This window comes from Lutjanus erythropterus, chromosome 3, assembly GCF_056507025.1.
Source record: "Lutjanus erythropterus isolate fLutEry1 chromosome 3, fLutEry1.hap2, whole genome shotgun sequence".
In the NCBI taxonomy this organism is placed as follows: domain Eukaryota; kingdom Metazoa; phylum Chordata; class Actinopteri; order Lutjaniformes; family Lutjanidae; genus Lutjanus; species Lutjanus erythropterus.
In genome coordinates, this window is record NC_139319.1 from 27631775 (window position 1) to 27645658 (window position 13884).

Genomic DNA, 13884 nt, shown 5'->3' on the forward strand with positions numbered 1-13884 from the left:
TTTGAATGTGGAAATGTGGTATTTTGGTTTATTGCCCATTGATACCATGTGTATCTGTACATTGTATTAGATCAACCATAAATATTTTGGCAGTGTACTCACATTTCCCATAACAAGAGATAAAAGTTAAGTTACTGTTAAAAATAGTAATACAGTAAGTGAGAGCTGTTCCAGCAAGTTACTGCACATAATGCCACAATAGGCTTTGTTCAGACTGCAGGCAAATCAGATTTTTTCCTCAAATCAGATCTTTAAGACAGACTCTCCACGTTGTCACTGTCTGATTTGTCTGTCCAGACATCACCAATCTATTTGCATGGGTATTTGCATAGACTGCTGTGGTAACAATGTAGGCTTCAGTAACTACATACGCCAGTGAGCCCAAACAATCACACTGTCAAGTTGTGTACAAAAGTTTTCCCCCAAAGTCCCGTCAGACAATTTATGTATGTCAAGACCAAGAGTGGTCCTTGAGTAGTTTGTAGGTGTCCAGCAAAAGGAGAAAAAGAATATTTTAACTTTTAACACATTTTTTGGAAGTTGGGACAAAAAGGAAAGGAATAGAGCTGACCATTTGGTCTGTTTGTAATTAATAGTGACCATAGCTTGATCATTGATTGACTATGAAGACTTTATTATCTTCACACACAAACAGATAAGATAAGATAAGATATTCCTTTATTAGAGGGGATTACTTAGAGAGAATCCTCTCAAATTTAGGGTCCATGGTCATGAAACAGTTTGGGAACCCCTGCTCTGTGTCCTATTTCAGTGTCTGTCCTCAGACTGTTGTTCTTTGTTGTACTTCATATCTCTCTGCTAGTGGCAGCGGAGCTCCTCTGATGCACATCCTCCACTCTGGATTTGACATGATCATTATGTGCTGCACTGCAAATTGCGCAAAAGACACTTTGAAGTCCCCATCTGTGGAAATCTGTTTGGAATTACATTTCAAACCACCTCCAAATGTGGCTTGGATCTAATTAGTACAAATCACATTTTATGTTTCATGTTTTATGCTGACCAGTAAATCTGGACAGAATCTGGACATGCTAAAAACCAGCTTTAGTTTGGCAGTCTGAACAAGGCCTTAGATTTTAAACATTCACCACCCTCATGAACACACACACACACGTAGTTCACCTGGTAGATGTATATAGCCAAAGTAGCACAGTAGGCAAAGCGGTCTCCACTAGCAGCACAGACATCTTTATTCCAGGGTTGACAGCCTGCTGCAAGCAAGCCCACCTGCTTCACCTTAGCCATCCTGACCTGGAGACACACAAACACGTGCAAACACAAATTATGTTATATTTAAGTAATTCTACAAATCCAAATGTGAAACCTTTGCACAGCTTTTAATTGTATGTTCTGTGTATTTTTCTTTTGTTTGTTATGTTGCATTGTATTTGTTAGGCGCTGTGCAGTGTAGTGCAACACCAACCACAATACTCAAAATTAAATCAACACCTCTCTAAACACTATTTATTATGAATTACGGATTAAATTAGCGTACTGTTCTATTACTACTGGAGTAACACATACATGACAGCATGCTATGAAGATCCACAGGTTGAAGAGGATAAGATGATTAAAGAGAAAGAGTCATGTTGAGAGGATTGAATTAATCTCTGCTGTGATTGGCTAAGAGTGCTGCTTATCTACTGACTGAACACTGTTACTGAGAGAAACTGACTAGTGACTCGATGTACAGCATGTCTGAATTGTGGTACTCTACTCATTGTAGCAGCTACGTGTCCTCATACCAAGAGTCTTAAAAAGACCCCTGTAGGAGACAGAGTTTCTTTTGTATAAGTTAGTTATCTTGTTTTTAAACAAACCAATTCCTTGTATTTCTTTGGTGTTTCTGAAAAGTATTTGCTCTTTGAGATGATAACAGATTCATGAGTATCTCCTGTCCACCCATCTTAAATCTACAGGGTGAACTGTGACCTGCATATCATTCCACTTTACTTTTTAGCCTTTTTCGTAATAAAATGGGTTACTTTTAATCATGAGTGATTATCTCTAAACGGTTGGTTCACCCAAATCACGGAGAAGAAAAAGAATTGAAAAAAGGGAAATGGTAGAGCAGGGATTTTCTATCAAAGGTAATCTTTAAAAACCTGTTGACGAGTTAGCCCGTAACCTCCTCCTGTAAGGTGCAAATTGGCTGATTTACATATAAATTTCTCACCGACCTCCTCTTTTTGATTAGATAATGGGGCTGTGATCTAAACAGTAATGATGTGCAGTTGTCACAGTAATGGCTACACAGCACTTTGATGGAGGAACATGTTAATGTACAAACGGACCTCTGTGCATAACCCATAATTGCATTTATTTGCATTTGTCAGTGAGCTAATGTCTTTAAAACGAGACAAAGACCGTACCTTTATTTCCTCTAATGTCACAAAATGCCACTGGCTTGATTTAGTTATTTTTGTTTCAACCCCTTCTCATCCCAGGTTGTCAAATACTACATTTTGTTACACCTCACTGCTTTTCATACTGATGCACAAGGTACCCTTTCCCATGTATGTGAGGTGCTGCCGAAAAGCCTTTTGATATGTGGTGAACACTGCACAGCAGTTTCAGTTTGGTTTGGTTTAGGCTTCAAAACTACTTGTTTAGACACTAAAATATTTGGTTAGATTTAGGAAAAGTACAGTTTGGTCAAAGAGCATCAAAAAACTTGGGTTTAGGTTTAAGAAAAGTTGGGTTTGTTTCAAAAAAGATCATGGTTTGGGTTAAATAAGTTAAATAAGTATGATCTGTTACATACAGCAAGTGAATATAAGTTATGTGACGCAGACAGGCGTAACATTATGTAACTTAAATTGTGTGTCTGGATAAGACACAGATGGGTGTTTTGTGTCTGTTTGATGACCTGGTGATGAGAGCAGGCTGTTTGTTTCCACATGTTTTCCTTTTTCTTGCAGGGGTTGGACTTAGTTCTCCTTCTGCTCTGCTACAAATTTTACAACAGCCAAGAAATGTCTTACACTAAAGTCTTAACTTGATGACAGAGTGAAAACAGATTCATTATTGTCAATAAGGGTCCTATTCAGGAAGCTTTTAAGAACTGTCACGACTTGATTTGAGGTTGAATGGCTGCATTAAGCAACAACCAGACTGATCAAATCATTCTAAATTTAGTTTCTTCTACTTATCTTCATCTCCAAGTGTATATTAACTCAATCTTTGTTATAAATTATGTTATAATTCTAAGCATACTAAATATTTCTACCATGTTTTCAGCACCACAGACAGCAGTGTTAAACTGCTGTTACTGCTGCTTCAGGGAGGGGGAAGAATATAGACTCACTCTTAAAAAATGCTTCTCACCTCTAAGGTGGATTGTTGATGAGCGGTATGGAGGGATATGGAGGGACTTGCTACCAAACCAACACACATAGGAGTGGAGGCTGAACGAAAGGTGCTGGAGGATCAAAGGTAATAAATACACACCTTTGGTCACTGTTTTCTTAGATAACAAATTGCAAAGACATTAACATTAGTTTAATAAGATAATTATGGTCAAAATGTTTGGCATATTGAAGTGGTTACAGTTACAGCTGAGGGCTATGTATTAGTTTGTGTGTTATTTTTCTGTGGTAAAAACTGAACTTAAACACACAGTATGTAATTTCTGTCTCTAAGGTCGTAACAGCCAAAGCAGTAACAAAGGACATTGTTTGACATCGTGAAACAACATGGGATCATGGGAGATGTTGTCTTCATTGTTAAACAACCACAATTGCAGATTAAAATCTGTCTGACCTGACTCAGGCCCGACATGTTATGTTGCATTTAGTCACATTTGCCAATTCAGTCCTCAATCTCTGACATTCTCTAGGTTTGAACATTTTTTGCAGACATTTGGGATAAAAATATGTGCAAGATATATAACATAGATCTTATTGTTTTGAGACATTTAAATACGGAAATATTACCTATATAGCTTTAACATGATGGTGTAATGAGCTGGCTGTTGTGGATGAATGGGTTCAGCACGTGGCTTTCCTGCAGATGAGTGGGGTATGAATCCCTACGAGACTAAGATCTGACAACAGTGTTTTGCAATAATAAATTACTCGGTAATATACTGTGGTAATATTATTACTTTACCCAGTAACATGTAGTGTAAGGGATTACAATTTCCCAAACAGTTAAAATATTACAGTTACTAATCCAAGTAACTCTGAGTTACTGAGTTACTTTTTGATCACTATGTATCTTATGATGACATGTACATGTGGCAGGTCAGGGCAGGTCACATCAGCTGCACGCCAAAAAAACTAAACAGAGGATAGAAGATGAGAGAGGGAGAGAGGCATAATTAAACAGGTATTGTCACTGTAACAGGTGTAAGTATTGTCACCACTTTGAATTCATTTGGCTACTATGTTTCCACCACAGCCGACATCTGGACATCTAGTAAAGGCTTATCTTATCTTATCTTATCTTATCTTATCTTATCTTATCTTATCTTAATTTAACTTTCTGAGTCTTAACAGTTCACTGAATTAGCAGTTCTATTTTTGAGCACAATGGTGCCAACAAGGTACAAAAGTACTATAGTAATTTAAGGAGTAATGTAATATCTCTTTTGATAACAAGTAATAAGTCAAATAATTGTATTACTTTTTAATGGAGCAATTGGAAAAAAGTAAGTTATTACATTTCCTGATTAACTTAACACTGTTTGACAGTGGTGTGAAATTACATGACAGAAACATGCACTATTTTGAGTTTTAAAAAATTATTTTCAATTCTCAGTCGCAGTTTGGTTAGGTTTAGACAACAAAAACTACTTGTGTAGGTTAAGGTAAAAATCACAGTTTGTCTCTGACATGTGGGAGTAAATAGCCACACTGACTACTCCATAGTCAGCACATTGAACGTAGATGTGCAACTTGGCTGGTGTGAGGGGAAAAGGTTATTTTCTCAGCAAGATTATATTCAAAATCTAGCGAGCTTAATTATTTTCTATATCTGCACAATTAGACCTTTTTCACGGCAGAAAAGAACAGGTGGAAACAGTAACATTAACAATGGTTGTGTTTCATTAAGTGTCCCAGGACGCATGCCTTCTCAGCCAACATGTACGATACCTGTCTCACCCAAGTGAATACAGCCTTCATCAATGCTATCAATTACACCTGTAAGTCCCCTGCTTTGACATGTCAAAATGTCTGCCCTGAGGTCTATTAAAACTAAATGTGCTCCCAGGAGAGCAATCAACACTTCATCTTTAAAAGGCTCACACTCAGCCGTCTAAAACAGAATGAGACCACAAACAGATGCAGCAGCCATTAAAGATATGTTGATGTTTTAAAATAATTTCGTTGTGTCCTCATGCTGCCCAGCTAGTCCTCGTTAGCCTGACAGACACAGGTCCTCTGTTTGGATCTTTTTTTTTTTCTCCCATGAGCTCAGTTTGGGTCATTTTCGGGTGATATATGTGTCTAAAGTGACACACCACGCAAAATTTGTCTGCAAGATGAAAGATTCAACTGCATTTCATTGATTTATTTGAGCTCAGACGCCAGACAGAGCCTATTTTTCACATGCAAACCAACACAGCCGTGACACCTCACTTGGTTCACTTGATAAAGGCTGGATAACAGAAGAGACATTCACTTACCGCGAACCTATTATGAACAGAAATACCTCGATAGCAATGATAATAAAATAGCGTTAGTCTGGAGCGCAGTTAAATCAATAGGCTAACCCTGTTTTGCAGCTACTAACCAGCTGCTGTCATCCCAAACTGCTGCCACCAGTCGCAACCAGACAGTTTTGTCGTTTGGTTTCAGTCTGATGTGTTATTATATTTCAGTAATATGTGTATGTATCAACAGGTTTGAGCAGCACTAACTAATCCGTGTGGAAACAGTCTGTTATTGAGTGCTGTCGCAGATGTGGGTACCTCAGTCTGAGCACCACAGAGCGGCAGGTTGGTGATAATAACGAGCCTTCAGCGGGGTCTTTTTAACGGCTGTGTTTTCTGTGTGTCGACGCGGTAATGAGTTATACCGCAGGTTTAACACGCGGCTGGTGTGTCGGTGGTCTGTTTTCCTTCTTACCGTCGGTTCCCTCGCGTGTCACGGACGGACAGCTCCCAGGTGCTGAAGTGCTCCCAGCCAGCTCACCGTCCTCCGCGTGAGGTGGGACGTAACGCCGGCAGTGATTGGTCCGTGGGAACAATCATTCTGATCGGCTATTGGCTGTTCGGCGTGTCTGTGTAGATACCGAAGCGTGTCGGTGTGAATCCCGTCACCGTCCAGCATGATGTATGATTATATTAGTGTGATCCAGGGTTCATCCTCCCGGGTCAAACCTTTTTCATCGTTTATTCCGGTTCAAATTCATTTCAGTGAATTAAGGTCAATAACAAGAAGTGCCTGGTTTGCATAAACAACCTAAAGTTTCAAACTTAAGATTTCCCCGTAAGCAAAGTATTTACCTTAGCGAAGGGGCTAATAGAGCGTGTTTAGGGTAAGGCTTTCACGGTAAATACGGTAAAAATATTATTACATGGCTTTGTTAAATACTTGATTCTGATTGGTGAGTTAGTCTACACCAGTCTAAGGTCTGTTATTAAGAACAGACCATTGTTATGAGAAACAGACCGTTACTACTATTCCTCTCCATATAATAATGTAATAATATTTAATGTAATTTAATAACTTCATAAATTACTCAGATTGTTAGACCTGTTGAGGTATTGGTTGTGATGCCATATGCTTTGTGTTTGTGTTAATGTGGATGTATAGATTTAACTGTGTACTAAAATACTGTAGAATAAAAAAAATGTTTAAAAAAAAATCCCTTCATTCACGTAACAGTATAAGAATGTACAAGTATGAGCCACAACTGAAGCCATAAATTCCCTAGTGTGCAGAATTAATAGTTTTGTATTTCTGGATTATTTTTTAATTTTATTCCATTTTATTTATTTTCCAAATCAGTTTAGTTTCAGTCATTTTCCAAAATGAGATTGCTCATTTGCTCGTTTCAGTTTAGCTTTAGTTTAGTTTTTATTTGTGTCAGTGTTATTTTTAATTTTTTAATTGTAATACATGGGAGTATTTGTCAGGGGCATGAATTAATAATTAATCCTAACCCCGGCCATACAAAAACAACACAGCACACATCACACGGTCATGTAGTTAAACACATGCATCAGTGCCAATGATACTTGTGTTGACAAATTTGACCAAAGTGACCAACGCACTGAACTGGCTTTAGTTTGTGTGTGCTGCACAGTGGCTGCCCATCACATTTGATGGGTTAAATGAATGAACTGAATTTCCCTGTATGTTGCAGTCTGTATAACTGTACATGTGACTATAAAGTTCACCTTTGACCTAATTAGTATCATTGGTAACAACTGGGTGTTAACTGCTTTTTCATGTTAAAATGGCTGCTGTAAAAAAGATTTGACCTGAAAAACCAACAAAATAATAGTTATAGGCAAGGTGGTATATGGCAACGTGACTGTGTGCGTTAGAAGCTTGCATGTCATGTATCCTGGTACATTTATCATCAGCAGTAACTGGACATCCATATGAAAAGTGTCATATTTTCCCTTTAAGATCAAAACAAGCAGGGCTGTATTCCCAAGTACTCTCATGTTTTACAAAACTACAGAATGCAACAGGAATGAGTCCTACAGTCGGCACATTTGCACCTCTGGTCCCCAGACCTTTAAATCAGCCCACTGATTAGATTTAAGGGTTATGCAGTTAAAACAAGCCAATGAGATTTTCACATTTTGTTCTACGACATAAAATACATCAGTGAATACCCCATTCTTGAATTTTGAATTCTTTTACTTGTATTCTGAGTTTTTTTCACAGTGGCTTTGCACACGTTGACTAAAATCATAATTTCTACAACCCTATTTAAAAAGATGTGTTTTTTTTGTCACTGAGAAATTATGCAGTAGGCTACTTAGTCATCCACAGCTCTGTGACCTCTAAATCTCTGTGATAATGAATCATTATTATTCTTTTGGTAAGGATGAGTGTGTGTAAGTCAACTGTTGGGTTATCAAAAGAAAAGATGTTAAGTTTATGCAAGAAATGGGACATTTAGCAAAGGTTATGGTTCTAAGAATGGTAACAATTATAACTGATGTTAAATCTTGACATTAAAGCTTTGGAATTAATCACTTATTCTTTTGGTGCGTAGGATACATAGATAGATAGAGGTAGGTGGAGGACTCCAAGGAAAAAAGGCAATGAACCACTGCATCACCTGCCTTTTTATCCATAATGCATGTCATACTTTTCCCATTGCAAATCTAAAATCTTTCTCTCTAATATTTGACTACTGATTATGCTGTTTTGAATATAGTGTATATTTGAATATACACAATACAGATGACACACATACACCTTAATTTTTCAGTGTTGGGTGGTGTGACCATTGATCTCTTCTCTGATTGTTGAAAAATGTCGTAGATTTTCTCTGTTATTTGTATTCTTTTCATACTGTTTATTTGGTCAATATCTTTTTGTTGTTACTGTTTCTGTGATGACTATCAGCTGTCTGGTAATCACCGGAAACATCCTGGCTTGTGCTTAATAACTGTCACACTCACAAATTATGCAATAACACTGTGGAAAACCGAGGGCTGAAACACTTCCATTGAAATACATCCTGCTAAAATACAAAAGTATTAAATCTTATCATTGAGTGCTGATGATTTCATATGCACGTTTTAAAGCTAAAACTGACCCAAACCTTTTGATTCAAAAAATCATAACTACCATCACATCACTGTCATCATACTTTATTTTTATGCTATAACTGTCTGAAAAGGAAAAATGCAAGGCACCACAGGGCCTTAGAGTAATTGGTATGATAAAGATCTTCTTCAATAAAAAGTAGTTTTATCTCTCCACAATATAAAAGCATGGACACACTGTGAGATAAAGGGTCCCTTGGCAGCTTTGTAAGCTGTGTCTTGATGTCTTCTTCAAACTTTCTGGCTCACTCTACAGACAATTTGAAAATACACAGAGGCTCTAGCATTCCAACTTCAATCTTTATATTTTCCAGTTCCCTGGCATATTAAGTCATGAGACACTTTGAAATAAGTGCAACTTCTGCCATTATGTTACTGAATTTGCAGACAGGACGTGGTTAGAATTACACAAAACTTTCAAATATATCCCCTTCTAGTGGGACTGAGATGATGGTGGAAAGTAAGTACATTCAATCAAGTACTGTACAACTTGGAGGTATATGTACTTTTCACTCAGATTTTACAATCACTGTTACTTTCAAATAAAAGATTTTACCTGCAAAACAGCTGATAATATGCTGTATTGTTACAGATTAAAAACATAAGTGTACTTTAAGTTAGAGTCACTTCAACCAATGACAACATTAAAGCATGTGTGCAACTAATTATTTCCATTAGAGTAATCTGTCAACTGTTTTTTTCAATCAATCAATTGTTCATTAGTTGGTCCAGAAAATGGTGAAAGTTTGTTGGCGAGTGTTTCCCAAAACCCAAGATCACATTCTCAAAAGTATTGTACTCTTGATTTGTCAACTGTTAGGACTTTTTTTTAAATAGCCACCAAATTGAGTATTTTCACTCTTCATGCTTAAAGTACATTTCATTACCAATATTCCTTACTGTTCATATGTAAAAGGCTTGTTGCAGTGTATCAGATTTTGTCAATGTGAGCAGTTTTAGCTGTGACATTTAAGTACCATTAAGAGATGCAGTACTTCATTTAGTATGTCCAAGATGAACTATTTCCTAATTAAGGCCACACAAATATAATCAATATACAAAATTTTATTACAAAAGAAAAATCCATTCTACATGAAAGTTCTCCAAGTTCCACATTAAAAATGGCTGCAAACTTCTTTATCAAACTACAGATAACTCCTGGTAGTAAAATGACTGAAGAAACAGCACCACTAAACAGAAAACATAAGCAGTGCTTCCAGAAACAATACATTTTTAAAACTTTGCTGATTTGCTGCTGTCCATGCAGGAACTTCAGGTCTTTGTAATATCACAGGAAATATGCGGCTGCCTGTTTAGATAGGAAAAGGGTCAAAGATGTAACAAACCCAAGTTCAGTAGAATAAATGTTTAAAAATAATCAAAGGGGACTAATGACAAAATAAAAACTAAAATCCCTGAATTTGAAAAGGAACATGTCGCTATCCTACAGAGCAGACCAACAGGGACAGCAGGCTATACTGTTGGAATCATCCACACACAAAGAAAACAGGAGTTAAGCTGAATAATGTGTTGCAAAATCCACATCCTTCAACATACAAACTGCTTATTCATCATCATCATCGTCGTCTTCATCTTCCTCCTCATCATCATCTTCCTCATCGTCATCGTCGTCGTCGTCATCATCATCAACTGGTTCTGCTTTCTTGCCAGCAGGCCTGCCCGGGCCACTCTTCTTACCACCATCACTCTTCCCTGAACCACCCTTGGCTCTGTATGCAGCAATATCCTATTGTGGAAAAGGGAAAATGTCCGTTATCATTCATGACACTTTAGCATGACTGGTTTCGACAAATGCCGCTTGAAACATTAAGATTTTTTAAAAATACAATTTTCAGTCAGTTGGGTATTTCGTGGGATCTGTTCCGTGGTGCTTTAACCTGCCGATGGTGTTAAAACACTGGGCAACAGGTACATACCTTCTCATATTTCTCCTTCAATTTGGCAGCCTTGGCCGCATATGGAGCCCTGTCTTTGGGACTCTGTGCAGCCCACAACTCGCCAAGCTTCTTGGCGATTTCACCGATGGAGATGCCAGGGTTTTCCTCTTTGACCCTGGGACGGTGATCAGAGCAGAACACGAAGAAAGCGGAACTGGAGAGAAAAGGGATGGGTCAGTGTCAGAAAGTAGCTATATGCTTAATGTAGGTCAAAACAGGTCCGTTCTCTCATTTTTAAACCCTGCGTGGGGCAGTGTGGTGAAGACTTACGGTGGTCTTTTGGGTGCATTGGGATCTTTCTTCTTCTTCTGCCTGGAACCCTTGGGAGGGACGTACGATTTCATCTCTTGGTCGTAGCGCAATTTGTCATTCTTGGCCATCTCCTCAAACTTCACCTTCTCCTTGGGGGACATGGTCTACAAGACAACAAAAACAACTAAAATTCTGTTGCCGTTTTATTTTTCTGCTCCACCACACTAAGGTAAATGTTCTACTTCTCATATTTTACACCAAGTCTTCTTTATATTAAATAAAATGTAAACATTTAAAACTTTTACACTTTAAAACATGATGCAGCACTAAACTACTAATCTACCTGTGGTATACAAGTCTAAAAAAGGCTCCACAGCAATGCCAACATCATACTATATGCATTTGATGGTGATTTTAAAAAGCTTTTACTGATACTTGTGCAGTGTCCTCAGTAATATTTCTGTGGTTTCCGTGGGTTACAAAAAAATATTAACATTGTGAGATTATGAATGCAATGTAAAACCATTTTCACAGCCACTGGCAAAAAACATAAGAGCAATTGTGTGCTTGACTTACAGTAGTCTTGAGTTAACAAAACTAAGCAATGTTAATAAATTTTTTTAAACACGTCAAAGTCTTAATGAAGCCATTTTAGGGACAAATTGAGGTTAAGAGTGACAGAAATCCTATTTATACTGTGGCATTTTTCAACACTTCTTCCACCACAGCCTCTGACTCAAATTCAACTTCTGGTTCTGTGGTAGTCAACATCTCACTTATACAATTCAGCAGTTGTAATTCAATAAAATGAAAAATACAACATCCACTGCAAATAAATTTCATAAAACACTTAAAAACAAAGGACTGACTTACCTTCCATCTCTCAGAGCATTTCTTGGAAAACTCTGAAAACTCCACAGATGCCCCTGGGTGCTTCTTCTTGTGTTCCTCACGGCAGGTCGACACAAAGAAAGCATAAGAGCTCGTCTTCCCCCTTGGTTTATTTGGGTCCCTCTTCATGGCTGTGGTTAATCTATAAGAAGGTGCAAAACAAATACCACTTTAAACACTGAACAATAATGACTTACAAAAACATCTGAGTGGGCGGTGGAATATAAGATTTATTGAGGCTCGTACATGCACACACGAACTTTACGTAAACTTTATAGAGTAACTGAATATCAACTGACGCACATTTTAACATTTGCCGTCGTCGCTCGAGTCTTACAAGTTAGGCTATTATAACACAAACAGAGCAAGCTTACGCCCAGGGGTGTTTTAAGGCTCTAATCGGATTTCAGCCTCACTGGGACAAAAAGACTCGCCTCCATTTTGTATCTTCCCGCCTAAACGCGACTGCGCCAACAACACACCCAATAAAGTCACATAACGGCCATTACTTTATCTCTGCTCGACCGTTAACATCACTCTGCCTTCAGTTAGAGTTCAACTAACCACAAGACCGAGTCTAAACCAAACAGTGACTTAAAGAAACTTTAAATGTGGGCGCTATCGTCGTGTAGCAGGCTAAGCTATCAAACCAAATGGCGTTGGAACTGCATGTTGCGCACAACGATAGATTACATGTTTTGTGACGGAGTATAAAAACGGCTATCACCATTTGTTACGTGATTAAACCAGAGTCGGCTTTCTGTAGATATTATAGACAACGTTGTGAATTACTCGGACATAGATGATTTTTTCAGTATTAAGTTTTAACTGGTAAATGCACACGTAAGACATTACATTGCTGTTGACAATTCGCGAAAATTCCACAGAAAACGACAGTGTCTTTACCAACAATATCAGTTAAATACAAGTGCAAAAAAACAGCAGAGCCTTACCTGTTCTCAGCAACACAACTTCTGAACGACTGAATGAGGAAGAAAGCGCAACTGTTTTGTCACCGTCTGCAAGGCCCAACTAACTTAACTAGAAGTACTTTCACAACTCCGCCCACACCAGCAGCGGATTGGTCAGATGTAGGCACTTAAGTTTGAATCGTGGGCACAAGAAAGATACAGCGCTGTGATTGGTTGAAGTCTGTGCGAGCAAGACATCATGTTTGTATGTGGCGTCATTACGCTGATTGGTTGAACTGGGCTTTTAAACATACGGCGCGAAAGGTCCTTTGTTAGTTATGAGTCAAAATATTTTCATCTGTTCATGTGTGGTCGGCGTACGTGTACGTTTTAACCGCTTGTTTTCTATTTGAGACTGACAGCCCAGCGGAAACAACTGAAGCGCCTTTCTATGTTATTTAATTCAACCGCCCCACCCAGTCAAAAACAAAACTCCTCATTTGTTTTTAACGGCCGTAGATGACTGATCAACTGGCCAGATAATGAAAATTAGTTCTCCCGATTTATCTTTTCCCTTTAAAATACAATTTAAATTGGGTAAATATGCTTGCATCTAATGAGTTAGCAGTCAAACTACTGTACTTTATACTGAATATGCAATCGCATTAATTGCGTGGCGGAAAATTAATTAATCCTGCTTGTTTTAAAGTGCAGTAGATCTACTGTATATAAGATTATGATATAAAAAGTTTTGACTGTAAGACCCTAAAAGTAATGAGCCATGACACATTGTGCATGATCTTGTTTTCTTCATAGTCATGGAACTGTCAGTATGACTTATAAATAACATCCTAATATTTTCTCGTGTCTCAATATTAGGGGTGTAAGAAAATATCAATATATTTGAGTACTGTGATATTATGTTTTGTGATACTGTATTGATTCTCAAAAACACTGTCTTGTGAAATTGTGATACATAACATTCATGGCAGTGGTTCATTTTGTGATGACTGTGAGATAGGTGTCTTGTTATCTGTTTTCATTCTTTGTATGGCATAAAAAGTAAATTTTTAACTTAATGTTTTTTAATTAAAAAAAGTGACATATATTA

The 13884-nt window shown here is 37.7% G+C and overlaps 2 protein-coding genes across 2 annotated transcripts in view; both read right to left on the reverse strand.

The window, feature by feature from the left end:
- wdr17 (WD repeat domain 17) overlaps positions 1-6174 on the reverse strand; it is a 29569-nt gene extending 23395 nt beyond the window's left edge. The window contains exons 1-2 of the mRNA XM_084715665.1: positions 6093-6174; positions 1144-1272 (exon numbers count right to left, since the gene is read on the reverse strand). Coding sequence (XP_084571791.1) covers positions 1144-1266 — 123 coding nt within the window. The 5' untranslated portion in view covers positions 1267-1272; positions 6093-6174. The remainder of the gene's footprint in view (positions 1-1143; positions 1273-6092) is intronic.
- Positions 6175-9806: 3632 nt separating this feature from the next.
- hmgb2a (high mobility group box 2a) lies at positions 9807-12967 on the reverse strand. The gene is made up of 5 exons (XM_084715666.1): positions 12816-12967; positions 11845-12004; positions 10990-11135; positions 10699-10873; positions 9807-10508 (listed from the first exon to the last, which is right to left on the reverse strand). The coding sequence occupies exons 2-5, from the start codon at positions 11989-11991 to the stop codon at positions 10326-10328; spliced, it is 651 nt and encodes a 216-aa protein (XP_084571792.1). The 5' UTR covers positions 11992-12004; positions 12816-12967; the 3' UTR covers positions 9807-10325.
- Between the last annotated feature and the right edge of the window lie 917 nt (positions 12968-13884).

Excerpts from the sequence above, each read along its gene's own strand:
- hmgb2a (XM_084715666.1), bottom strand. The coding sequence starts at position 11,991 with ATGAAGAGGGACCCAAATAAACCAAGGGGGAAGACGAGCTCTTATGCT. Across the intron at positions 10,874-10,989 it reads AATGCACCCAAAAGACCACC|TTCCGCTTTCTTCGTGTTCT; the intron begins GTAAGTCTTCAC and ends TTTTCTCTCCAG. Across the intron at positions 10,509-10,698 it reads TGAAGGAGAAATATGAGAAG|GATATTGCTGCATACAGAGC; the intron begins GTATGTACCTGT and ends TTTCCACAATAG.